Here is a 26,379-nt window from a genome sequence, read left to right on the forward strand (position 1 = left end):
CATGGAAGAGATTTTGAAAAGACAAAAAAGGTATGAACAAAAATACAATAATGACCTAACCATTGCTGCACCCCCTGCTGTTGCAGTGTTGCTGTGTCTTCATCTTTTGCAGATGGGCTGCAGCAGGCTCAACAAGTGGAGCTGTCGGAGCTATCCAAACAGGTCTATGCTCTCCAAGAGCAAGTTTGGCACCTCCAACAGTCTGCATACAGGACGGATCGCAAGCTGGATGACTTGGAGCAGTATGGGCGCAGCAATTGCCTCATACTGCATGGATGCAATGATACACCAAACAAGGGAAGTAACATTGATTATTCTGAATATGTAGTAAAAAAGTTAAATAAAATTATTAAACCAACAAACTGTCTTACAGTGAGAGACATAGATGCATGCCACCCCTTGCCATCAAAAAATAAAAATAAACCAATAATTATTAAATTTGTTAGAAGGATGACAAGGGATGAAATTTTTTATTGCAAAAGTAAATTGAAAACTGATGATGGTCCTAAACTGTCAATCACAGAGTCCTTGACCAAGGCAAGTCATAGATGATTTTTCAGACATTCCTAAAATCTTTAACCATAAGTCATCTTAAACTATTTTGTTAATAACATTATGCTGATTTTCAACTATTTTGAAGCTAAACAAACCATATGACATATTATTATAAATGACTGTAAAACCAAACTCAGGAACCTTTTACTTGGTGCATTCCCTAGAACCTTTGAAAAGCTTAGCTTTTGAACCAACCCTACTTCATACCTTTTTATTTTATACATGAATACAAAACCAAAATGTAACTATTGCATAAAAACAATCAGAAAAAATCAAAAGTTTATTAACTGCTTAACTTGTCCCATTGAAGCTCATGTCAAATGTTGTAAAAAAAGCACAAATTACCAGGACACAAAAAAATGGACATGTACATTGTGCAGTGACTGGAATCCCCCTTTTGTACATCTATCCAATACAGAATTAGCTACACTGGTTGGAAGCCACAGTGTATCAAATCTTACCTTCAAGCCTGACTATCTGAATGATATCTTTGCTAGTATATCTCACACAAACAACAATGACATAGATGACCTTTTTATGCCTAACATATCTGAAACATATTTAGACTCAACAACTGTCAACAAACTAAAAATGGACTGCTCACTGGGGCCAGTCTTCTCTTCATTATGTATCAATGCTCGGTCCATAGTCAATGTAAATAATTTCACCAAACTTGAGGCCTTGCTGATGTCTATACCCATTAGTCCTGATCTAATTTCTGTTGTCGAAACATGGATTCAGCCTAATTCAAAAGGTCCTTACTTAAACCTACCAGGCTATACATTCATATCAAATGCTCAGATAAACAGTCGCGTTGGAGGGGTAGGAATATACTTAAAAAGTGACATTATGTATACCAAGCGTGATGACATAACCATTATGAAAGAAAAAGTATTCGAATCTCTATTTGTTGATATTTTTATTGGTGGCAAACAAGTGACCTGTGGTAGCATTTATCGAGCACCTGCATTGGATGCTAAGTCAAATTTGGAATTTCTTGATCTTCTTAGTGAGTGCATTAACAACATAGGTACATCAAAACAATGCTACATAATGGGAGATTTTAATTATAATTTATTGGATTATGAAAACATCAATGTAGGCAATTTTACAGACTTAATGTTTTCAAATTCTTTTTACCCACTAATTAATAAACCTACCAGAATTACTGACACCAGTGCAACAGTCTTAGATCAAATATGGTCCAATGTGCAAACAGGTAATGAAAGTCGGTGTGGAATTCTAATTAATGCAATCTCAGACCACTTCCCAGTTATGCATTGTACAAACATTGGAAAACCCTCAGTTACATGTCATCAATATACCAGATCATTTAATCTCTCAAACATACAAAATTTCTCAAATGCTCTGGAAAATGTGGACATCACTTGTTGCTTAAATCAAACTGATGCTGATGAAGCTTATGAGTCATTCATAGGAGAATATACTAGTCAATTTAATAAGCATTTTCCTTTACAAAAAACACCTTTAAAAAAGAATAATTCTTGGTTTGATGAAGAACTACTACATCTATTACGAAGAAAAGAGCGTTTGTTTAAAAAGTACATATATATCCAATAAAACTATTCACTCCAAACAGAACTACACCTCTGCAAGAAACTTATACTTTCATACAGTTCAACAAAAAAGAAGGAATTTTATAAATCTAAATTTGAAAAGCAAAAATTTAATATGAAAGCTACTTGGCAAACAATCAACAATCTATTAGGTAAATCTCAGTCTAAGACTAACCATGGCATCAAAATAAATGATAGTACAGTCACTGACAGATTAACTATTGCAAACCACTTCAATGATCACTTTTCCTGTGCTGCCCATTCCCTTGCAAAAAAAATTCCCAAATCAAATACAATATTTTCAACATATCTTGATTCTCCATGCTCTGAGACAATTTATATTTATCAAACTACTTTAAATGAAATAAACAATATTATTCATGCTATGCCAGCAAAAACTAGCAGTGGCATCGATGAAATACCATCCATAGTTGTAAAGTCAACCCCAAACAATATACTGCATGCTTTAACTCATATATTTAACTTATCTTTAACAAGTGGAAAATTCATAAATTCATTTAAGTTGGGGAAGGTGATACCTATCTTTAAAAAGGGTAGCTGCAAAGATTCAAACAACTACAGACCAGTCAGCCTACTACCTGTTTTTTCAAAGATATTAGAAAGAATCATGTACAACAGATTATACTCGTTTTTAATTAGACACAATTTTTTCTATAACAATCAATTTGGTTTCAGAAAAAATCATTCCACAAGCCATGCTGCTTCAATGCTAATAGAAAGTATCACCAGTAGCCTATACTCAATGACAACCATCTTGCATTAGGAATCTTTCTTGATTTATCTAAAGCATTTGACACCATTGACCATAAAATATTGCTAGCTAAATTATATCATTTCGGAATAAGAGGCGTGGCCTATGATTGGTTCATGAGTTACCTGAGTAATAGAAAACAAAGAGTTGTTTTCAATGGCACACTATCTTCTAATGTTAACAACATATCTTTGGGTGTCCCACAAGGGTCTATCTTAGGCCCTCTTTTATTTCTGATTTATGTAAATGACTTTCGTAAATGCCTTCAACACGGAACTGCAATTATGTTTGCAGATGACACCACCATTATATATAAAAATAAAACCATTTCTACTGTATATGATCTGGCAAACCAAGAGCTTGTGTGCATAGATCAATGGCTATCAACAAATCGATTGTCTATAAATGTCACCAAAACCAAACATATATTATTTTCAAGTCAAGGTAGCAAGTCACTATCATGCAACCCACCCTTGAATATTCGAAAAAACTACATAGAACAAGTTGCCTCAATAAAGTTTCTGGGAATAATTGTAAACGAGCATTGGTCATGGAAATCTCATATGGAAGTCTTGCTTCAAAAAATAAGATCAACACTCTGCGTGACAAAAAAAGTTAAACCTTTCCTAAACAAACAAGCACTTCTCTCCATTTACCATTCTCTAGTTGAGAGTCAGATATTATATTGTATCTCAACATGGTGTCATGGAAACAAAACTACATTGCAAAAGCTACAACGTACATGCAATAACTTTCTTCGTACTGTTTATTTGACATTGACCGCAGAAAAAGCATAAAAGGTGTAATGGAACTCAATAATTTAAAATCAATTTACCACATGAAAAATACAGAGATTGCAACTTTCATGTTTAAATATTTAAAAAAGCTACTTCCCACAACATTCAATGATATAATTATGTGTAAACAATCAAGTAGCCTAACAACAAGAAGTAACTCTCCATATATTCCTATATATTGCAGAATTGACACCTGCAAACAATCAATATGGTACATGGGGCCAACAGTTTGGAACAAGCTTCCAACTACCATAAGAAATGAATGTAAAACTGTAAAAGGCTTTAAATCAAAAATGAACAAGCTAAATCTTCCTTGAAATAATCCTATCTAAGTATTACATACACCAAACATACTAATATTTCTTTGCCCAGCAATGATAGGCCAATGTGTGTAGATTTATTAGCAAAATAGTAAGGTTGTAGGTACTCCTACTGGCTTTCTTGTTCTTGTGTTTATTGTCCACAGAAGTTCTACAGAGTCTGCAGAAGTTTTTCCATCCTCTTCGACCAATCGCCATCTTTCGGTGAAGCGCTCCAACCATGTGCTCCAACCAGTTGTTTTCTTTTATATTAATGTCTTGGACTGGATCGTCATGCTATTATCTGTTTTTCTGCAATTTTTTCTACGTAATATGCCGAATTGGATTTTTTTTTACTTTTATTTTGGTTTAACGTGTAAAGCATACGGTAGGCCTAACCCAAATTTCTCATATTACTGTGACATGCCACTACTACATCCCAGCTAGCGATGCCTGTCATTTTTGCATTAATTCAACGTTTGCTAACGTTGGATCGGTGTGGAGGTGACGAGTTTAGCTGACTGGGGTCTAAAATTATCGCTTTATCAACGCAACTTTGTAACAAAGCACGCTTGATATCTTCAAGTTTGTTTTATCTTGTTCTTGTTCTTGCTAGTTTGTTTTATTTGTTTTTGTCATTGTTTTCAATGTCGTCAAGCTATAGCCGATCTATTTTGTGAGTCGTGCAAGACCTATGGTGCGTTGCGCTTGAAATGGCTTTGCCCGTGGTAGGATTTCTTTGTGGGGTTTTCTTTGCCTGCCTTGCTCTTATTTGCTATGAGCTAAACGCATCAAGACGTGTTCCCCTTACGACCATCAGCACTCTTGATAACGCACCATGGCCGATCTTCATAGCAACTGTCCATACAAATCTTAAATATATCAGCTAAAGCTATGTGGGCTAATAAAGCTATAGCCTAAATTTATGTTTTTTATTTTATTTTTTTGTAACATTTTATTCTTTTATTTTCCCTTTACAAATTAAATTTTTCTGAAGGTGTTGCGACCGTGCCAAATTTTTTTCAACTCAATAACTTACTTTGGTCACAAGCACGTTTTAACGTTCGCGTTTTGTCGCTTCTACCTTTTTCTCGACCTTTGCTATGTTGACGTGTATTGTTTTTGATATGATGGTCAGAAATAAAAACAACTGAACTGAACTGAACTAAGAGTGTTGGCAGCACTGCTTAGAATTAATTTACAGAAAAAAATTCTTCACTTGGCAGCACTGCTTAGAATTAATTTACAAAAAAAATTCTATCCAAAAATCATCAGTACGAAAATTACTAACACTAGTATTTAATTAAAACCAGAGGTGGGCAAAGTTACTTTCAAAAGTAACTGAGTTACCGTTACAGTTACTTGGCCAAAATAGTAACTGAGTTACCGTTACAGTTACCGATTTCAAAAATGTAACTAGTTACAGTTAGGCTACTAGTTACTTTCAGTTACTCATAAATCTCAACATAAACGCTGTAATCCAAATTTAAACAAACAATTATTTGCGGGAGGCGCATCCATTCTCCTCAACATTTATTAGATGTATCACGCACCCTGTAGTGCAAATTCTTTTCTAGTTACGCAGTTGCCACGGTGCCAGTTGCCAGTACGCTACCGGTAGTTATGCAGTTTTCTAGTTACGCAGTTGAATTTCTTTTGTGTTAAATCGCCCTTGCTACTCTAGCAAGTGTTGTAGGTCTATCTTATTATCGACGAAATAAAAGTTTTCTTTTTTCGCTTTCTTTTCTAGGTTTGGTGGCTGTGCATTTTTAAGATTATGTTTTTCAAACAGTTAGTTTTATTGATGCATATTTTAAACCTTTTGGTTTTGTCATCTTCTTTTGTTGGTGTAAAATTCGTGTGATTACTTTATCGTTCTCTACATGTTCGCGCCAGCAAAAAAAAATAAATTGAATTGAATTGCCTTTTCCTAATGTAACCTAAATTGTTTTCCGTTTGTCTGTTTTCCACACTATTGCTTATAATCGTTGCGTGTTTCTTGATGCTTATAGTCAGTTAGTTATAGTTACTTTCCAAAAGTTTAAATTTATGGCAATTAATACATATTTTCAGATTCCTGATGAGGGTTTAAGTTAAGCCGAAAACGTTTGACTGTTAAACTACTTGTAAATATGTAAAATATATTGTTGTAATGCTCAACCCTGTGGTATTGTTGTGTTTTGCCTGTCTTTGGTACAAACAAGCAAATTCTCTCCCGAAACTATATTCTCTTTAAATGCTCGAAACAAAGGAAATAATTTGTTTTCCCTGCTATGACTTGAAGTTACTTAGACATCGACTTCCGATTTTGAATCGAGAAAACAATGATGTAAAAAGGTTGCGAACAGTGAACGGAACACCGAGACTCCGGGTCCTAAATACTCCAAAACTACGGCTCCTGTAGCCTACACCTCTGGCAGCTATACGACAAGCATGAACTGAGCTATCAAGTGTTACCAAACACTTTTGCTAAACATTGCATAGAAAGTCACATATTGATCAATCACCAAAAGCAATTAATTTAGCCAAATTAGTTCTCAAAAAGAGCCAAATTGCCAAACCATAAATATCATATGAAGCCAAACGTCTTAAAAAATCGCCAGATTTCTGGATTTTGGCGATGAATTCGCCAATATGGCAATCCTGCTCCATAAGATCACAAAACAAGAGCGCCTCGCATGGGCAGTGCTGCTCCGATACAGCTGCGAGAAGAATGCATTTTGCGCAACGCGCAGCAAACACGCATAAAGCATGACACAAACATGTGCAGAGAAATGGACGGCAATTTGAAACACAAATTTCAATACAAAAGTAACTTGTAACTGTTGAAAAAGTGCTAAAATAGGAACTAGTACCGCGTTTCGTTACTTTTGGAAAATAGTAACGAGGTTACCGTTACAGTTATTCAAAAAGTAACTAGTTACAGTAACTAGTTACTTTTGTAACTAGTTACTGCCCACCTCTGATTAAAACCAATACTACTACTATATGCTACTAATATACTATATAACTACTATAGTAGCCTACCACTAGTGTTGTGTTCAATTAGTACTTATTAGTACCAGCACTAGTGTGCAATTACAGCATTGCCCAAACCAGCAGTCATTGCCTAATTGATGCATAGGCCTACCAATATTGCTTCACCTCGATAACATAATTTTTGGTATGGTTTTTGTGTGTTTTTCTACCTACCCCCACCGATATTACATAGCTGTTTACTTTTGCGTGTGCAACACTGTTGATACCAACTGTTAACTTCAATAATGTTTCTTGTCTAATATTAGTTTGTTTACTGTATATAATTGAAATATGAATGAGCACTCTGCTTTACAACATCTCATATGTTATTATTATTACTAAAAGATCAGAAATATCTCAAGCACATGTAGTTCCACAAAAAGTAAAATTTACATAAATTTAAAACTCTTTTTCATGGCTTTGAAGAAAACGCCTTATGAGGCATTGTGACAGCAGACAGAAAAATCTTTCCTGGAGATTTCGTGCTGAGATTGTTGGAAATTCAACCGTCTGTATCTGGCAACACTTGTTAAAGTTTTTACTAGAAACTGGAAACGAACAGATCTGAATTGTGCCAGTGTTGTCAGATTGGGCGATTTATCTGCAATTGGGCTACTTTTAGTTGGGCTTGGCGCCAAAAAATGTTGGTTTGCGACTTGCGCTTTTTTGGGCTACTTTCAGTCTCTTATTTGGCACGATACGGCGCTTAAATTTGGCAGAATTCTAAATTGTTTGGCAGTGAATTTTGAGTTGGCAGAATTGAATAATTGGTAGAATCCGATGAGCCTTTGAAAATGTTGGTAAAGTTTCGGTTTATTACGGAAAAAATGACGTTATTTTTTTGATTCGGCATGAGGATTGATTTTACCGTTGACCATTAACAGCTTTGACTGTTACAGCAACGCTGTATTCATTTTCATCCGGGAAAACGGAAGGACTGACTGGCGAAAGCGAAGTTGCACTTGTATCGAATATCGGAAATTGTAGTTATGATCTTGGTTGGTGCCATAATTTTTGAAGCATTTATTGGTGTCTAAGCTATAAATTAAAGTGGAAAAAATTGAATGTCAGTGGAGAAATTTACTGAATGTAAACTGGTCTTCCTTGTATGATGAAAAATAATAGATAGATTGTTGTACTTTTTGTACCAAGGTGTACGAGTTTAGAAATGCTGCAGGGGAGTATAAATTTAGAGAAGTTGCTCAATTACTAGCAAGCACTAGCAATGTATACCAATCAGCAATGCATTGGTTGAGCGAGCCTTTTTCGAGAGTTTCTGCAATGAAAACCAAACTGCGAAATCGTATGGGACCTCAGCTTTTGTCAGCGATTTTGTGGATCAGAACTTTGCTGCAACAATTGGAAAAATGCTGTTGGTCATATGATCATCGGTCATCAATGCTGAAGTATGAAGCTTTATTTATGAATATGAAGCTTCAGCAGTTGATGATAGAATTTTGTCGGGTCTTGGTGCGGTACGGTCAGGGTTGGAAGTCGTTAGTCAAAAAGGAATGACTATTTCACTATTCGATAGTGTCCAAAAAAGCAATGAATAGCAATTACTAAAAATTGTCTGGCCAAAAAACAAGCAACCGGCAAACTCAAAAAAATACGCAAACTTGAAAAAAAACAAGCCCAAACTTGCCGGAAAACCGCAAGGTTGGCAACACTGTCACAGACTCTCACTGGCATGGTTTTTCTGAACTGTGTTGCCGCAAAATTTTCCTTAATCAATTAAAGTTCGAAAACCGGAAGGGAACTAGGTTGGATAGTAATCCGAAAACTAAATCTCGTAAATTCGTTTTGACGATGAAGTAAGTGAACAACAAAAAATGATTCAACAGTTCTCCTAAATACCGATTAGTGAAAAACGAATAATGATTTCGTTGCTTGCATAAAAAAGCAGTGAATAACGTGCATTCGATATTTATTTTTAAAAGGAATGGGTATAAGCATTCGATATTCAGAAAGCAACGAATAACACTATCGAATAGTGACAACTAGTCATTACTTCCAACCCTGGGTACGGTAGTTCATCTGAGTTGACAGGCTTATGCTATGCGTTAGCATCTACTATGGAACTATTTGTATCTTGAATTTGAAAATAGGAATTTGTATGAAGTCTGTATAGCATTGTCCCGTCTAAGTTTTTTTCTATTGAACAATGCTTGATTCAATATTGAACATTCTACTTCTTGTATGTTGTAACAGTGTATGCATTTTGTATCTACACAATCAGCATGATGGACAAAAATGTTGCTTTGTCCATGACTCCTGGGGGCATGCCCCAAAACCCTCTTAGAAAGTTTGCGCCTTTGTCGCTCAACCGTCAACGTCGCGACGGCAAATTGGGCTACTTTTAAATTGCTTTGGCGCATTTTTGGGCTCTTTTTTTTTTTTAAATCTGGCAACACTGAATTGTGCTTCACCAGTTCACCACTCAGTCACTCGCCAGACATTTTGTTCTGTGACTGCACTGATTTTTATTGCGAAAAAATGCAATACTAGCATATTTAAGGTGCAGTTAATTATTTAACTTCATCATTTGAAAAACTTATTTCATTATTTTAAAGAAGAGATGAAAGCTCTAATTTTACAAAGCTATATGGTAAATCGTAATTGTATGACATGTTATGGAAATATAAGCTCTGCTTATTTCTTGTAATTTTGTGTAAACATTATCTAAAAGAAATATTTGTTTTCCTTTTGTTGTGTATCTTAAAGCACGGAACACTCTATTTTTCTATTAGGTTTTTTTTTGTACCTAATAAACCGTATCGTCATTTTGTTGTCTCCCTGTCAGTTTGGGAATTTGTGCCATTTTTACAGTGGATAGGCTATACAACTTGTATATTTCGACCATGCACTGTTCCTCTTTTTGGCTAATGAACCATTGATTGAACTTCCACCATTTAGGTAATTTAACCGTGATAGCAATTTAAGCTACAATACATGGTATTAGTGTTATGGTCTTTTGTCAGTTAAACGTGGTGCAACCTATTTCGTACCCTGAACACTTTGTTTGCAGGAACTCCAATTAGCGACTTCGGCTTTCTTTTATTTTTCTCTGGATCTTTTTAAGGTACGAAATGGGGTATGAAGTGTTCAGGTATGAAATAGGTTGCATCCAGTTAAACATAACGTTTTTGTTTACAGCATACAAACGTCTGATTTGATTACTTGCTTGGCGTTCCAATCAAATCAGCATCTTTGTACTTTTACCCTCAATTACATTCTTGCATTTTTTTCTCAGTATAAATTGCTTGGCGTTTGATATCATTTTAGGTGATTCTACCACGGTACTGCAATCGACTACAATATATCACTTTGATTTATTTTGCCTGTTTTGCTTTATTCTGTCTTTCTGTCACAATCAATGCGTGAGGTTTCGCGACGGGCTGCTTTGTATCTTGACAGAACGTGCTGTTTTAATTATGGAATTCTTGAGTGGTATGTTATTATCGGTTAATGACCACTAGTAACCTTTGATTGTGAAATCGTTGTTATGTAACGTAGTTCTAGATCATTCTGTAAGATGCAAATCTGGAACATTCAGTTGTTTTTCTCAAACACCAAATATTGTTTGTCATGATGTCACAAGTCACAAGGTTGTTTACCAATGGATCACTGATTGCGAAATCATTATTATGCAATGTATTTTCTAGAATCGTTTTCCCTACGTGACAATCTAGAGACGTCTGTTGTTTACGATTTAATGCAATTTGATAGAGCAATGAGTCCTATGATGTATCATTACGTAACCTTCTTGAAGTTACTAGACCGAACAAACCTTCTACTCAGTGGTGTAATTTGCGTAATCATTATTATTATGAGTTGATTGTGAGAGATCATTGTTGTAGTGGTGGCAGTTGGTAGTAGATGCAAAGATTATTGTTGATCGAGAGTCGAAGTTATTAAATACGAGTAAAGCAAAGTTGATGCTAATATAATTTCTGATTGAAATTAGGATTGAATGAGAAGCTGTGAGTGGATTACGTTAAACTCGATCAATAGTCGCAAGTATTGGAATCTATTGCTGTTTACTGTTACTGTTACTTTGATTAATTGCTGGAAGTGGTAAACCATTCGTTGGAGTCCTTGAAGCGTGTTCATATATCATTTCACTAGTAGAACTATCCGTGAATTTAATTGACTGCATTTCGGTTATAACCCATTAAACTACGTCATTGAACCTTTCCAAGTCTCTTTTCTGGTAAGAGATAGAAAGAAATCGTGACACTTTCATTAAATACAACTCTGGTAAAATACAACACATGGCATATTATGGACATTTTACCTGCTTCATAGTTTTCATCATTTTACAAACTTTCCCAAAAACTTCTGGCAATGCACAAGCCAATCAAAGGATGGAACTGGTAGGTCTATATCAGGGGTTCCCAACCAGTGGTACGCGTACCACTAGTGGTACGCGCAGGGCTGCGATTTTTTCTTTCTTGTCGAACGACCAAAAATTCTGCGTTTGTTTGTCGAATAGTAATATGACGTCATAAGAGTCAGATTATAAGCGTTTGGCCGCGAATTACCGCACAAGTTGTGTGGTATCAGGGTCACTTAAGTTTTAATCGCACGGTGGTTGAGTGATTGCAAAGGAGTATCAAGCGCTAAGTTATTTACCTACCGGACATGTATATTATTTGTTTTGCTCCATGAAGAGAACTGTTGTAAACGCGAAACTGAGGATCGCAAAAGAAAAACTCCCTTAGGCTATACACCTAGCATAGCCTACTGTGAAAATTTTTCGTTTGGCATCTCTTTAGTCTCGCTTAGTAGCCTATTTAGGCACGTACCCGCACGCAAACACAGTTAGGAGCGAAATATGCAAGTTACCAAGAAACACAGCGAAGATATATATAGCGAAAAATGAACTGCAGATAAAAGAAAACGGAACAATACTACGATAATACGAAACAACGGCGTAATGTTACAGCGTTTAAGGTGTGCCGAGATGGCAAACAAGCCCCTTCGTACAACATTGCAACTTCAGACTGAAACCCAGATCTTTCGATTGTTGGTGGCACTTCAACATGAGAGGTCGTTTCAACTTCCTGATGAGTTTGAACGTCTAGTGAAGCCGTGCTATCGCCAGGGCCTGACCTTATATTTGCAGATGGTAGCTCACCGACCGAACTTGAACTGCTTGTTGGTTGTGCTTGGGCAAACTCAGAAACGTCATCACTATCTCGTCGAGAAAAGAATGTAGGCTATCGATGCGTTGTTCCTTAATGCACTTGAACGGGTTTATTTACAAAATTTTATTGTTGAAAAGTGAAAACGTAGTAGGCGCATTTTACTAAGCATGCTTTTGCTTATACCACTATTAAATTAAACATGTTCAAAATTGAGAATGCTTTGCGACGTTAGGCTACTAAACGCTATTAGCCGGAAGTTTATCTGAATGATAAGTTCCAAAGTGACGTGGCTATGCTTCTCTCGATAGCTCCTTCGAACAGATCCCGCACTTCACTCGCTGTTTGCTGAAACTTAACCGTTTCTCTAAGACCAACAGAAGTTTTTGCTACGGTATCCGTGTTGTCGGAGGATTCTTTCGTTTTTTAGTCATTATAGGATACTGACTAACTGAAGACTATCCTATCTGTAGTTGGGCAAAGCTATGCTGTTTTTACAACTTGCCTGTTACCTTGCCTAGAGCTCGACCGATATCACTTTTTCAGGCCGATACCGATATTTATGAAATTTTTAGGCCGATACCGATATATATCGGCCGATATATATCAGCTACGAAAAGTTTGTTACCAGCAAAGTTATTAAGCAACAAACCAGTCCAAGAAAGTTTATGCATTAGTTGCTGTAATGGAAAAATCATTCTTAACACTAATCACAAAAAAACACCGAACAAAAAAGAAACAACCCAGGCCTCGAAATTCGTTTTTGCTGACGGCGGACAAACGTGTCCGGTTTGAACTGTTAGCCATTTAAGAGGTATGGCTACGGTTTGTAAGGCTTTTTAAAATTTCAGCGAAGGCTTTCATCAGACTAACGACGACGTGAGAGTCAAAGCGCCGTGTAGCTGCAATACGCTGCATAACTGATTAACTTCCACCGAACGAGGTCGTGTGGCTTCTTGCGTCACAATGCTCCGGGCACGAGTCGGAAAACTTCTACAATGACGCTACTATTTTCTTCTGTGCAAAGTTTCACTAGGCTTTTTTTGGGGTTTATTTTTGCAACTTCTACAATGACGCTACTATTTTCTTCTGTGCAAAGTTTCATTAGGATTTTTTCTTTGGGTTTATTTTTGCATATCATATGAGCGAAAGTTAATTTTCCCTGGGCCTTTTCTTTCTTACTGTAATACCAAAACTTGACAAACTTTGCTGCATCTTGCTGTGATAGCCTACTCGTATGATCTAATGTTGTAACGAATCTTGCCTTATCAATATCACTCGGAGATCAAAGCCAAACATTGTGACGTAAGACTTGAAATAAGTTGCGCGTGGTTAGTGTAGAAGTGCACCGGTACTCCCATCGATTCTTAGCGAAGAGTTCACCTTTGTTACGCTGATGCAATGTCACCAATCGTTGAAGCAACGTAAAAATCGAACGTTTTCCTGCTTGAATGGAAGCTAAGGGATACAGTATTAACATTTTCTAGATGCGCACACTAGAATGGGCGAGAAATCACATTCTCGCAACAATTGTTCGTGCTATGCAAGCACGTTTGAGCAACTTGTGTTTCTTCTAAAGGCATGTATGGCTGGTTTTGAGTTTGCTTTTGCTGGCCGATGTTTATCGGCGAAAAATAGCCGATACAATATATCGGCTACACCTGATATCGGCCGATATATATCGGCTGACCGATATATCGGTCGAGCTCTAACCTTGCCTTGTCCACTCCCAGTGACTACCTACTATTCTTCTAGAAGCGAACTATAATATATAGCGACCTTTCTTATCTGTGTTTCTGATTCTGAACATCTGGTCGGAAACTAGGCTGTTTTCTTGATGTAAAAAACTTGCGTAATAAGTAGGCTTTGTTGTTGTCTTTTATTGTGTGCTTCTGCGATTATTTTCTCCTGTATCAATCACCTGCTTTAAGTTATATAACGGAAAGGAAATCTTAAATTTGTTTTCGTCATTATGCACTGGCTGCATAAATCCATCATTGTTAAATCTTTCAAAGAATGACATCTCGCCTGGTGCGAGGCAAATTTCCTGCAGATGTCCAGACTTCGCAGCCAGCAAACTTGTTTATACTTGTCATGCATTGTGATTGGCTACATACTGGCTACAATGTAATGGCTACAATGTAAAAACGACGGGTTTTGCTAGCTGGGTTGTGTGCTTTTGTAAATGTGCAAAATCGCCCATTACGTAATCACAGAAACTCTTTTAGTGGAAGGAAGTCGAGTTGCAACCGTGTTAATCTGTCTACTATTCTTTATTCACATTGCAAAACATTTCTGCAATCTTGGAACAACGAGTGCATAAGTCAGACATAAATACAAACTTGCAAACACGTTGACAACTAAAAGTAGCCTACTTCGGTTATTTTATCTATAAAAGAAACCCGTTGTGTCGAATAGCACGAAACGTGTGCGGCGAAATGTTTGATGGCAGGCGTTAGAACTTCGAACAAAGCATTTTCCCGCAGTGTTCAAAATGTTCTGGAAGAGAACTCCTTTCCATAAAAATAGCGGCTTTTTTCATCTGTATTTCTGAACATCTGATCGGAAACTAGGCTGTTTTCTACGTGTGAAAAACTTTCATAGCAAGTATCCAACAGTCATTTTACCAGAGCAATATTGTTAATTGGCTCAAACGGCGAAATACAAACTGGCATAGACGTTGACAACTCAACGTAGCCTAGGTTATTTCATCTATAAAAGAAACTCGTTGTGTCAAATAGCACGAAAAGTGTGGTTGCGAAATGTTTGATGCCGGGCGTTGGAACTTCGATCAAACCATTCTCCCGCAATGTTCAAAATGGCGGCGCTGACGCTTTGGGAGTTTCTCGTGTGAAGCGTCGCTTTTAGACCTTGCTTTGAAGTACCTGGCGCAAGAAAGTTTACGTAAGTCAGCACTTTTATGATTGCATCACGTGATGCCCCCCCCCCCCCCCCGATTGTTCCTCGACCTGACCACGTTTAGTCCCCTCTCAGTTTTTTTTTCCTTTTTATTTTTTGTTGTTTTTTTTTTTTTTTTTTTTTCCGTAAGGCACGGCGTTTGTCGAATAGTGATGGCGCGTGTCGAGTGACCTCGTCACCGAAAAAGGCAAAAATCGCAACCCTGGGTACGCGGGAGCCTTTCAGGTGGTACGCGAGCAGCTCTCCGTTGCATGCGATAAGTAGTGGTATTGTCAAATAAAGTAGGCCTATTGCAACAATTATTTAATTTTGAGTTTATAAAATATGCGAACAACACTTTTATTTCTTTCCGTACTAAATTCTCTGCAGTCAGTAAGCTACTTTTTTCGATCTTGCTCCCTGCTGTCATTGTTATTAATACAATGCTGCTATGCGAACTTAATGGTGTCTGTGACGAAGCTATTATGTGTGCAATGTGAATGGTGTCTGTGACAAAACTATTACGTGTGCAATGTGGCCTGTGCAATTGCAGAATTGCGTTTATTCTGATGTTGGTGTTCCGACGTGTAGTGGCTGAATCCTGAACAGCATTACATTTTTGTCTAAATATTTGAAAATGTCGAAGCGAAAGTATAGCGCAGATTATATTAAGTATGGCTTCATTGCTATTCAACATCGTGGAGATAGCTTACCTCAGTGCGTGATCTGTATGAAAACCCTTTTAAATGCAGCTTTGAAACCAAGTTTGCTTAAGCGGCATCTTGAGTCCAATCATTCAGATAAGATGAATCGACATAAGAGTTATTTTGAGCGACTTGGGGAGAACGTGAAGCGACAGCGCATGGATCACACAGGCCAGTTTTACCAAAATAGTGCCGGAATTGTGAAGGCATCATATGAAGTATCTCTTCTCGTGACCCAAAACAAAAAAGCTCATGTCATTGCGGAGTCACTTGTTTTGCCAGCAGCAAAGATATTAGTCATAAATTTGATTGGAGAAGATTCAGTGGCAAAGTTGGATAGTGTGTCGCTTTCTAACAATACTGTGAAACGACGCATCGAGGAAGTGTCAGTTGATATCACTGACCAAGTTATTGCAGGAGTAAGAGATTCGAAGTTTGGATTTGCCTTACAACTTGATGAATCCACAGATGTCACAAACTGCTGCCAACTGCTTGTCTACGTCCGCTTTACACAGAACAGGCTGTAAAAACGGAATTATTGTTGAATCATGAGGTGTCCACTACATCAAAAGGAAAAAATATTTTCAACTCTTTGGATAATTTTTTTCAAGGAAAATGAACTGGATTGGGGAAATCCTGTCGGATGTACGACAGATGGGGCTCCCTCTATGCTCGGTAGAAAGTCTGGATTTCAAGCCCATGTTAAAGCTGTGTCACCTCGCGTCATAAGTGTTCACTGTTTCATACATAGGTTTGCTCTTTGCACAAAGGTTCTTCCTGCAAAGTTGTTAATGTGCTTGAACAGGGTAGTCAAAATCGTAAATTTTGTTAAAACATCAGCTTTAAATACTCGATTGTTTAAGGTTCTTTGTGAAGATCTCGGCTCAGACCACACTTGTCTCCTCTATCACACAGAAGTGCGCTGACTCTATCGAGGAAATACAACTAAGCGTGTTTTTGAAATGAGGAATGAATTATTTTTATTTTTCCAACAGAAAGACCATGAATTTCAAAACGATCTGGAGGACGAGGAATTCATTGCAAGATTGGCTTATTTGTCAGATATATTTGAAGCTTTCAATCATTTAAATCTGTCATTTCAAGGGAAAAACTGCACTGTCGTAGACTTTGTTTCAAAACTGGCAGCTTTTATCCAAAACGTGGACTTATGGAGGAAAAATGTGGAAAACAAGCGCTATGGTATGTTTAAATTTCTGTCAGCCCTTGAAATGGAAATCAGTGATGACTTTTCCAGAGAAATTACCCAGCACCTCTCGCTGCTAACTGCTGAATTGCAGCATTACTTTTCAGATACCACAAGCTGCCCAAACATCACAGATCCTTTCTCAGTGGACCCAGCCGACCTACCTGTCGGTACATGGAAACAAGAAGAACTGATAGACATGCAGGAGGATCAGACAGCAAAAAAACAACGCAAAGAATGTTCTGCAATAAACTTCTGGCTTAGTATAGCTTCTTCATACCGAACGCTAGCTTCCCACGCTGTTCCACAACTACTGATTTTTCCTTCTACTTGGGAATGCGAGCAGGGATTTTCTATTCTTATGAACATCAAATCATAAAATCGAAACCGACTAAGTGCCCCTGGACATGACTTCAGATGTGCTATTAGCAAAGTTATGTCACGCATCGATCAACTGGTGAAAGATAAACAAAAATCTCATTAAATTTAGTTGTATCGTGTTTGTGTTTAGTTGTGTCTTTTTCGTTGTTATTCTGATGCGTTCTGTGCTGTGTGGTGTAATGGACTCTGTGATGTTTTGTTGGTAATTTTGCTGCTTTCGCTGACTTTACATCCAGATTCATCATCTTGCAAATAATTTAATATTGGATCAAATTAGTTGTTTTGAAAATAGTGGTACATGTTGACAATCCGTGGTGGCTAAGTGGTACGAGAACATAAAAAGGTTGGGAACCCCTGGTCTATATGGAGAAACTACACCCTCTGACTTGTTTTTATTTTTCATCATTGCAGTGAAGATAATGGTACACAACTACACATGCCAAATATTGTATGACCAAGGCGTTAAAAAAATAAAGGCAGGAAGCTCCCCAACATAAATGTTAAAATTTAAATTAGATAATGTTTTTAATGTGTTTTTGTATTATTTGAGCATTAGGCTTCGTATCAATTAAAAAATTAGGCTTTGTATCAATTAAAAAATTGTTGAAGTTTTGTCTTGGCTGTTGTTAACATTGAGAACATTTTTTTTCATTGTAAACAATTACGAAGATATTTTATACTCTAAAGCATGTAATAATATGGTGGTATCGTTATATGTATTAGTATGAAGAGTGAAGACATTTGGGACAAGCTTTTTATGCAACAATTGGGAGATGTTGCCTGAATTGCTGCCTCATAAGCCAGAAGAAGATGTATTAAAATCACAAAAGCGCATTTTGTGATTGCTGTTTTAATTCTAAAATGCTTACAAAAACCACTCGTTTTCTGGCAGAACAATTCTGCGCGATCCGTCTAATAAAACAATTCTTTATAAAACACACGGTAAATAATGCGATGACAGCAACAATATGTGGACCTTGATAAAAGCACTTCTTGTTTACATATTTATGCCATATATATTTACATATTTATTTTTATGCCGCTTAAAGGTCAGGATGCTTTTTTAATTTTTTTTTATAAAAAAACAAGAGTCTTTCTAAAAACATAATTTAAAAATCAAAACACAAGTCACATAGTTAGTATAAGAAGATAAAATTTACACAAGTTGCGATAACATTATGGTAAAATAAACTGTTAAATTTTTTTTTGGCAAGGTTGGCAGTTTGTATTTTTTGGAGCTTGGGTTCCACAAATGGGAAAATGTCATATGGAGAGATATATCTCCGTGGCCATTACCAGTGTACCTACTGCACTGAGGAGGCCGGAAGGCTGAAATTTTGTGCACTGTCTGCAGTTATAGACTTTAGGCTGTATATATTTTAATGTAAAACATATTTAGTATAAATTGCTTTTTTACTTCTGGATAACAAAGTGAATGAAACCAGTTAAGCTAATTGCATTTTCAATTTTTTTGATGTTACAGTGGTTAAACAAGTGTCTCAATCTCAATCAGTAGACATGGTGCGATACCATGTCTGACTGATATATACATACTAAACATTTTGTAACAGTGGTATCTATTTCTACGTATTCAATATTTATAATTATATATATAAATCTTATTTTCGCGATAATAAAATTAACATTAATTTGTTTTTCCTTCAAGAAAATGAAGTGTCTTCTGACATTTGTTTTTCCTTAACTTTCTTATATATGGTAATCCTCCTTCAATGAAAAAACCCTGATACTGACACTTTTCATAACTTTATTTTATAAATTTGCTAAGTGACCAGCTGAATACTGACTAAATTTGTTGTTTCTTCTAAAAATCTACTGATAACATTGAAGTTTGCTAAGAATGGATCGGGTACATTCAATGTTCAGCAATGCTTTTGCTACACCAGCTGGTGAGCTGGTTGAAAAGGCTACTGCTTCATCTCTGGCAATGGAAGATTGGGGATTGAATATTCAAGTGTGTGATACAATCAACAGCTATTCTGATGGTGCTAAAGATGCTGTAAAAGCTATTAAAAAGAGATTTTCCAGTAATAAAAACTTTACTCAAGTTACGTTGACTTTATCTCTGCTAGAATCATGTATCAAAAATTGTGGAGGTCAATTTCATGTGCTTGTAACAACGAAAGAGTTTTGCTTGGATTCCCTCATGAAAGTCATTCAACCAAAACATAATCCTCCTGTAGTTTTGCAACAGAGAGTGTTAGGATTGATAAAACAATTGGCTGAAACATTTGGATCCAATCCAGTTATGTCAGGTGCACGGCATGCATATGAAGAATTGAATGAAAGAGGTTATGAGTTTCCAAAGACCGAGTCATTAGAAGGTATAATTGGAAAAAGTGAGCCTAGATCAGGCAATCGCACAAGCTCTAGAGGTGGTAGCAACCAACCACAATCTCGTAATATGCATAGCCAGCAACCAGGTGCATCCGCATTTGTACCTCCTGGTCAAGTGGTCAATTTGAATGCTGAGCAAGTTGCAAAGCTTCGTAAAGATCTTGCAGTAGTTCAAGGGAACATTAAAGTTCTGTCCGAAATGCTCACAGAGCTCAATCCTCTCCAATGTGATCCAAGTGATTATGAGTTACTACAAGAGTTAAATCGAACTTGCCGTTCCATGCAGAAACGAATTATGGAACTTCTTGGACAAGTTGCTAATGAGGAAATAACCATTGAATTGCTTCAATTCAATGATGACTTAAACAATGTATTTTTGAGGCATGATCGATTTGAAAGATATCGAAATAATAAAGAAGCAGTAAAAAAATCTTCGGAAGATGGCATCACTCCACCTAATCCTGTAGCATCAGTGGGATCTGCATCACATTCTGCAATTAATGAAACTCACCATGAACCTCCTCCTAGTTATTCTGACACTGTTCAGCCGACCCCTGAAGTTAATGACCTGATTGACTTTGGCGCAGAGACACCAAGTGTCAAGGAACCGGTTGTCCAGCAATCTTCCGGTATGTTGTCCTTATCAAAAGAACTTGGAGACATAAATTTGAGTAGTAGAAGCCCTTCATCGACCAACACCGCTTCTCATCCCATGCTAAGTGAACAACTAGCATCATTTGACAAGCCTCCACAAGAGGTAGAGCAACTGGGAGCATCTCAAGAAGAAATAGAGCAGTGGTTGGCCACTGATGGACCTGCCATCGGCATTCAACGTCCACCTGCAACAAATGAAGTTGCAGTCACCGATGAGTTCAGTGCATTTTTAACAGAGAGAGCAACAGCATCAAAAAATCTTCCTGATTTACCACCAACAACAAATTAATTTTTTATTTTTTAAATGTTCTGCAAAAGACTACAGTTTGGGCATGTGAAAGGAATTTTGTGAACTTGCTGCCAATTCAGTGCTTCTATCATATACATGACTTAACATTTGTCTAACAGTAAGTTTCTTCACATCCTTTATTATTGTTTTTGTTTGTTGTACAATGTACATACTTTTAAAGCCAACTTTGCTTGAAAGAGTTCAAAGCAAGCCATCAGTCTGAATATATTTGTTTGGTTTACAATTTAAAATGGACAAATATAGATAGGTTTAATGTTTTTGAAATTATGTGTATGCCAAATCATGGCATCTTCTATAAAAATTAATCATATATAATTATATATATGTTATCATTGATGACAGGGTGTGATCGGAATGGCCTGTTTCGGAGAATCCGATTCGGAGAATCCGATTCGGAGAAATCCCGATTCGGAGACCGCCTTTTTCGGAGATTTTTAAGTACCGTGATATGTTCTTCAGCTCTCTTTTTTTATCCCCACATCTACATGAGTTTAAAATATACTATTGTCTTATTTCAGTTTTTAGGTAAAATTTTACACAAAAGTTACTTGTTTGCATAATTACAAGCAGTTTCCTTTATGACAGTACGGTACCGTATCGTATGCTATTATCAGGTAGGCTATAAAAACACCTTAATCTTAATATTAAGCAACAGAAAGCAAGATTGTTAAAACTAACTTTTAAATCGGGTGATCATTCATTATCATTCATTTCTGTATGGTAAGCTGATTCCTTTCAAAGAATTTGTTGGTAGAGTCGAGCATATATTTATTAGGAATATAAGGTTTAATTATCGAGTCCAAAAAAATTCCTAATAAATATATGCTCGACTCTACCAACAAATTCTTAGAAAATGTAAATAACTTTCCGTGCCACAAAAATCAATTGATTCCTTTCAATATACAATTATACATGTGTCGCTGTGATTTTACAATTCTCCGAAAAAGGCTGTCTCTGAATAGGGATTTCTCCGAATCGGATTTACCGAAACAGATTCTCCCAATAGTAGCAGACCGGGGTGTGATCTTCCAAATTTTCTAATTCGAAAAAAATGTTAAGGTAATTTGCTCCGTCAATTTGCAGTTTGTCTAAGATTGAGTTTCATTGCAATGTTGATGAAAGTGATATCACAACTTCTTGTGTTCAAAGTTGTTCAATTATACTCAATTTTTTTTTGTTTCAAACTCAAATCTATTTGTCATATTTTGCTTTTTTGAAGCTTCGTATGTTGTACAATGTAGAGGTCCAACCTGCATGCATGTGGTTATTGGGTTACATGTATTTGTTTATTTTTAGTTCTATACAATGTTTATTGTTTTGTAAAATTGCCATTCAGATTTGTTAGAGACTCTGTTGTAGACTGTCTCAGTTTAAGTAGCTTAGTTTTTTGATGCAATGTGTTACAAATTTTTAATTGTCTGCCTTCATGTATCACATCTATAATTTAAACACGAAGGAATGGAAAAGTATCTGTTGAGTTTTTACAAAAAATCGCTTGAAAACTTTTGTGTGCTTATCAATGTATGACCTAAGTATTAAATGCTGTCTTCAACACTCTAAAAGTAAAGGTTGTTGATTTTGATTTTATGTTTTACCAGCTGGGGATAGCTTCTGAGTATGTTACATATCACTACCACCAGGAAGGTCAAAGTGTTAATGCCTGTGAGTCACAGATATCATTTCAGGATTGGTAAACAGACAACGAGCTTTAAGTGTGAAAATGCCATGCGAAAGTACTACTATTACTGGGGTTAAATTTTAATCCTTTTTTTTGTTCTCAATGCCAAAAACGACTTAAGTTGAGTTGACCAAGTAATCTTAACATGTGGTGTGTGACGGACTCACACATCGTTACCGGAGCATTTTCATTTCACAACTCTTCTTGTGTGTGACTGTTGATACATAGAGTATCAACAGTCGCATGTTCATGCATAGAGTTGATACACTTCCTCGCTGTATGGTAACTGGTTATTTATTTATTTTCATGGTTCACATTGTTTACAATTTTCGTAATAATCAGACAACCAGTTTCACTGAGTCATCAAAGTCGCTTTCATAATAGAAAGCAGTTTATCGTTTCGATGTCTACCTAATCTGCCCATCAACCCCTTTGCCTCATTAGCACATGCAAATGAAGAGCCCCATTTTTTTATATAGAGAAGCATGGCCAAAATCTTTCCTAGTAGAGAATATTGATGAATATCCTCATTCACTCTGTTCCTCAGAAAGATTGGTATGTTTTGGAAAATGACTACTTTCAATTGATTCTTCGGTCTTCAAATGCGTTGGTTGTGAAGATCTCATAAGTGTTTGAATTAGATGGCCTTTTGTTGCGTGTATATTTAACATGCCTGATCTATATCTCTTATAAATTCACTGAATAATTTACATAGCCTATATATAATTTTAAAGAGTTATTTTAATTCCATACCAATATTCTCAAAGTCGCTGTTTCAATTCAAGACCAATGTGTAAAAACAAGTTAAAGCTTTACACTGTTAACTTTAATGACCGGGCTTGTGTCAACGATTTAGCGTTTTTAAGGTAGATTTCCAGACAGTAAAACTCAACGTCTGCAGACGTTGAATCAATGTAAGAATGACCGGTTTTTCTGTCTGGGAATGTAAGACCTTCAATAATTATTCTAACTTAATTGAGCTTGTTAAGTCGTTTGCAAAGTTTTCAACATCTACTCTCTGTTATGGACTATCTACAGTAAACTGTACGCATGATGTAATTACGGTTATGTGGCTTTCAAAAGTTGTACTGGTGCTGTGAAAAAAAATCTGGAACGTTCTTGCCAAGCTTTCAACCAAGTTCATTCTCAAATAACATATCAGTCCTTATTTACTTTAATTCAACGTTTTCGTATGCTCATTCAATCTAGAAAAGACTGGTTTGCTGGCTTGGATGCAGATTTCACGGCTTTATCGTTTTTTGTTATTAACATGCTAGATAGCCTCGCTTCCATGATTCTCTAACTAAATCGTAATTGTTTAATATATCTTGTCTACATTGTTGTGGTTTGTGTTTCAAGTTCTATCAATTTTTGCATTACTAGATTTTGGTTACCTGGAAATTCACGTTACAACTCGCACCCTACCACGTGTTTCCAAAGCATAATTATAGTCGCGTCGTAGTTCGTTTTCAATACTTGCAACAAAGAAAGTTATTATAGTCTAGGACAAACCCACTACTTAGATGCTTAACTGTATTTTGCAGTATATAATGCGAAGTAGAAATGAAATTCATTTGATGTTTGAACTTCGTAAATATATGAGCTGTATTCTTTACCAAGATTGATGAATGCTTTGTATTTGCAAGTAAACGATAAGCTACCATGTTATTTTTTAACTTTAGCTCTCCTCCAGCTGTCGTTTAATTTAGCAAGCTTCGTTTGTGATACTCTTCCGTTTGCAAAATCCAAACTCTCTTAAAATCACTCGTCCGTAGGGTAAGTTACAGTAGTGGAGTTTTACAGCAGAAGGCTTTTTTTCGTCAGACCAGAAAACACTATCCCTGCACTTTGCAAGTAGCATGGCTAAGATTTCATTAGACATTTTTTTATCTGTCAGAAACGACTTGCAGAACAGAATAAAATAACTTATGTGTGCGTAAAGTCGTAAAATCCGCTAACTCGTAGATCTGAATGTTACGTACCGGTAGCCTATTATACTGTAAGATTTGTCACCTCAAGAGGGATTAAAAAACGTGACGGCTCGGCGAAGTAAGGGACTATGTGAACATGCTTCAAATGCGAATATTATTTGCTCATAACATCAGCGTAACTTCTGTTGAGGGTTGCGGTAGGCAGAGATGGGCAAGATCACCAGTATTGGTGATCTTGAAGATCACCAAGAATAGGTGATCTTGAAGATCAAGATCACCAAACTATGTGATCTTGAAGATCAAGATCACTTTTTGTGTAGGTTACTTGAAAAAAAAAATGAAGTTTTTGATCAATGATGTTGCAAAAATTAATTACTATGAGCAACCTGGGTAAAGGTATATAGTTGGTATTGCTAACTTTTACTTTTAACTACTCGATCGCTAGCCTAAGAATTGTAATAAGTTAGTGACTGTTGCTATTAGGCCTATCAATTGTTGACGTAGAATCGCAACGTCACACCCAAAGCCGAGGTTAATTACAGTAGTTTTGAAAAAGTCGCAAAATTTGCAATTAGTTTTATACTTTTTTATTTACAATAAATAAATAAAAATAAACTTTGAACAGCATCTTTTTTACCAAATTTTTGTCTGGTTCATGTGGGAGTTTTTATTCGTGTTACTAAGTAGTTTTAACTTTTACTGTATTATGTCAATGTTTATGGCACCATTTACCCATCTGGCAACATTGATACTGTTGTCTGCTATCAAAAAAGTTCAGAGGTTTGCGGTCCGACAAACCGCTCCATACTCAGACCCTAAACAAGTCTTGGTCTGGTTGATTTGCTGCAATAAATCACTTTACATGACCAAAGTTTGCTAGAATCCAGATTTTTTAACACCGCCATTCTAGACTTTTGAAACATCTAAAATTGGGTCAAAGAAAGCAAACATTTCTTTAAAATTCGCACTTGGAAATTGTTAACAAAATTAAATCATTTTTTATTATGCGTCAACATAAAGTACACGGAAGTTGACTTCTTTATTATGACCAACACAAAAAACTTTTTCAATTTTGAAATGGCAACACTGACCAGATTAGATGGAGACTTTAAATCGTCTTTTGTTGGGCACATATCATATTAACAGTGGCTTAATGTTAGTAGTTGCCACTAACTTCTTTGTACAGTACGAGTTCTAAAAAAATGCCTCCATCTAGGAAGTAAAATTCAATTTTAAAGTGATCTTGATCTTATTGTTCTTCAAGATCACACAAAAAAAAGTGATCTTAGATCAAGATCACCAAAAAAAAATGATCTTGAAGATCAAGATCACGCCCATCTCTGGCGGTAGGCCTACTTGGCTCATTGAGGTTATTTGCTAACTGTGACACTTTCTCTTGGCTTTACTTGCATATGGTTTTCACTTTAAGCAACAGCCAATATACGCTAATTTTGTGACGTCACTTTATTAATAAAATATTTCCAAAACGGAATCATTAGTTTAGATCAGGGGTCACCAACCATTTTTGCATGCGGGCCACTTTGGCACTAAGAAGAGCTGTGGCGGGCTGCACTAATAAAATTTTAGGTAGGTTGACTCTTATGCTAGAAAAGAACGCATTTCGTACCCAGTAGCCTATCTAGCGTTACATGTTGTTAATATTTATGTTAGAATACCGCAGCAACAAAATTAATCGAGCAACGCCACTGCCAGGCCAAGCTCCTTTTACACTTTTGACTTTTTTAACAATGCCTAATAAACGAGGCCACTTGTTTTGCGCAGTTAGAGCGAGGCGAGCGGTTTCATCAGAACATTCATCGCCAAGCAAAAGTGGTGTTGTCACCTCGCTTCACAAAAGATATCTTGCAATTAACAATTTCAATATACAAGAAAATGCTTGACACATCGCAATATACAGGCAATAGCAATAGTGACCAAGAAGAGCAATCTTCTTGCCTTCGCATTGGAATAACTTAAAGCAACCCCCACCTAGAACTATAATCTGATTGGTCGGTCGGTGGAATCGTATGTATAGCAAAAATATGCTTCCCGGAAAGTATTTTTTGCCTTCGTGCTCTTTAACTCCTCAAGAAAAGTAT

At 36.4% G+C, this 26,379-nt stretch overlaps 3 protein-coding genes across 3 annotated transcripts in view; all 3 read left to right on the plus strand.

The window, feature by feature from the left end:
- Positions 1 to 26,379, plus strand: part of LOC145783507 (E3 ubiquitin-protein ligase RNF14-like) — a 311,490-nt gene that overhangs the window by 220,498 nt on the left and 64,613 nt on the right. The gene's annotated exons all lie outside the window — the stretch shown is intronic.
- Positions 15,701 to 16,294, plus strand: LOC145782899 (zinc finger BED domain-containing protein 5-like). The gene has a single exon (XM_082594662.1). The coding sequence runs from the start codon at positions 15,701 to 15,703 to the stop codon at positions 16,292 to 16,294; it is 594 nt and encodes a 197-aa protein (XP_082450788.1).
- Positions 19,078 to 21,393, plus strand: LOC145783266 (TOM1-like protein 2). The gene has a single exon (XM_082595087.1). The coding sequence runs from the start codon at positions 19,211 to 19,213 to the stop codon at positions 20,648 to 20,650; it is 1,440 nt and encodes a 479-aa protein (XP_082451213.1). The 5' UTR covers positions 19,078 to 19,210; the 3' UTR covers positions 20,651 to 21,393.

This window comes from Aplidium turbinatum, chromosome 14 (assembly GCF_918807975.1).
Source record: "Aplidium turbinatum chromosome 14, kaAplTurb1.1, whole genome shotgun sequence".
Lineage (NCBI taxonomy): Eukaryota > Metazoa > Chordata > Ascidiacea > Aplousobranchia > Polyclinidae > Aplidium > Aplidium turbinatum.

What these genes read in the sequence shown, in the direction of transcription:
- LOC145782899 (XM_082594662.1), top strand. Translation starts at nt 15,701, where the DNA reads ATGTCGAAGCGAAAGTATAGCGCAGATTATATTAAGTATGGCTTCATT.
- LOC145783266 (XM_082595087.1), top strand. Translation starts at nt 19,211, where the DNA reads ATGGATCGGGTACATTCAATGTTCAGCAATGCTTTTGCTACACCAGCT.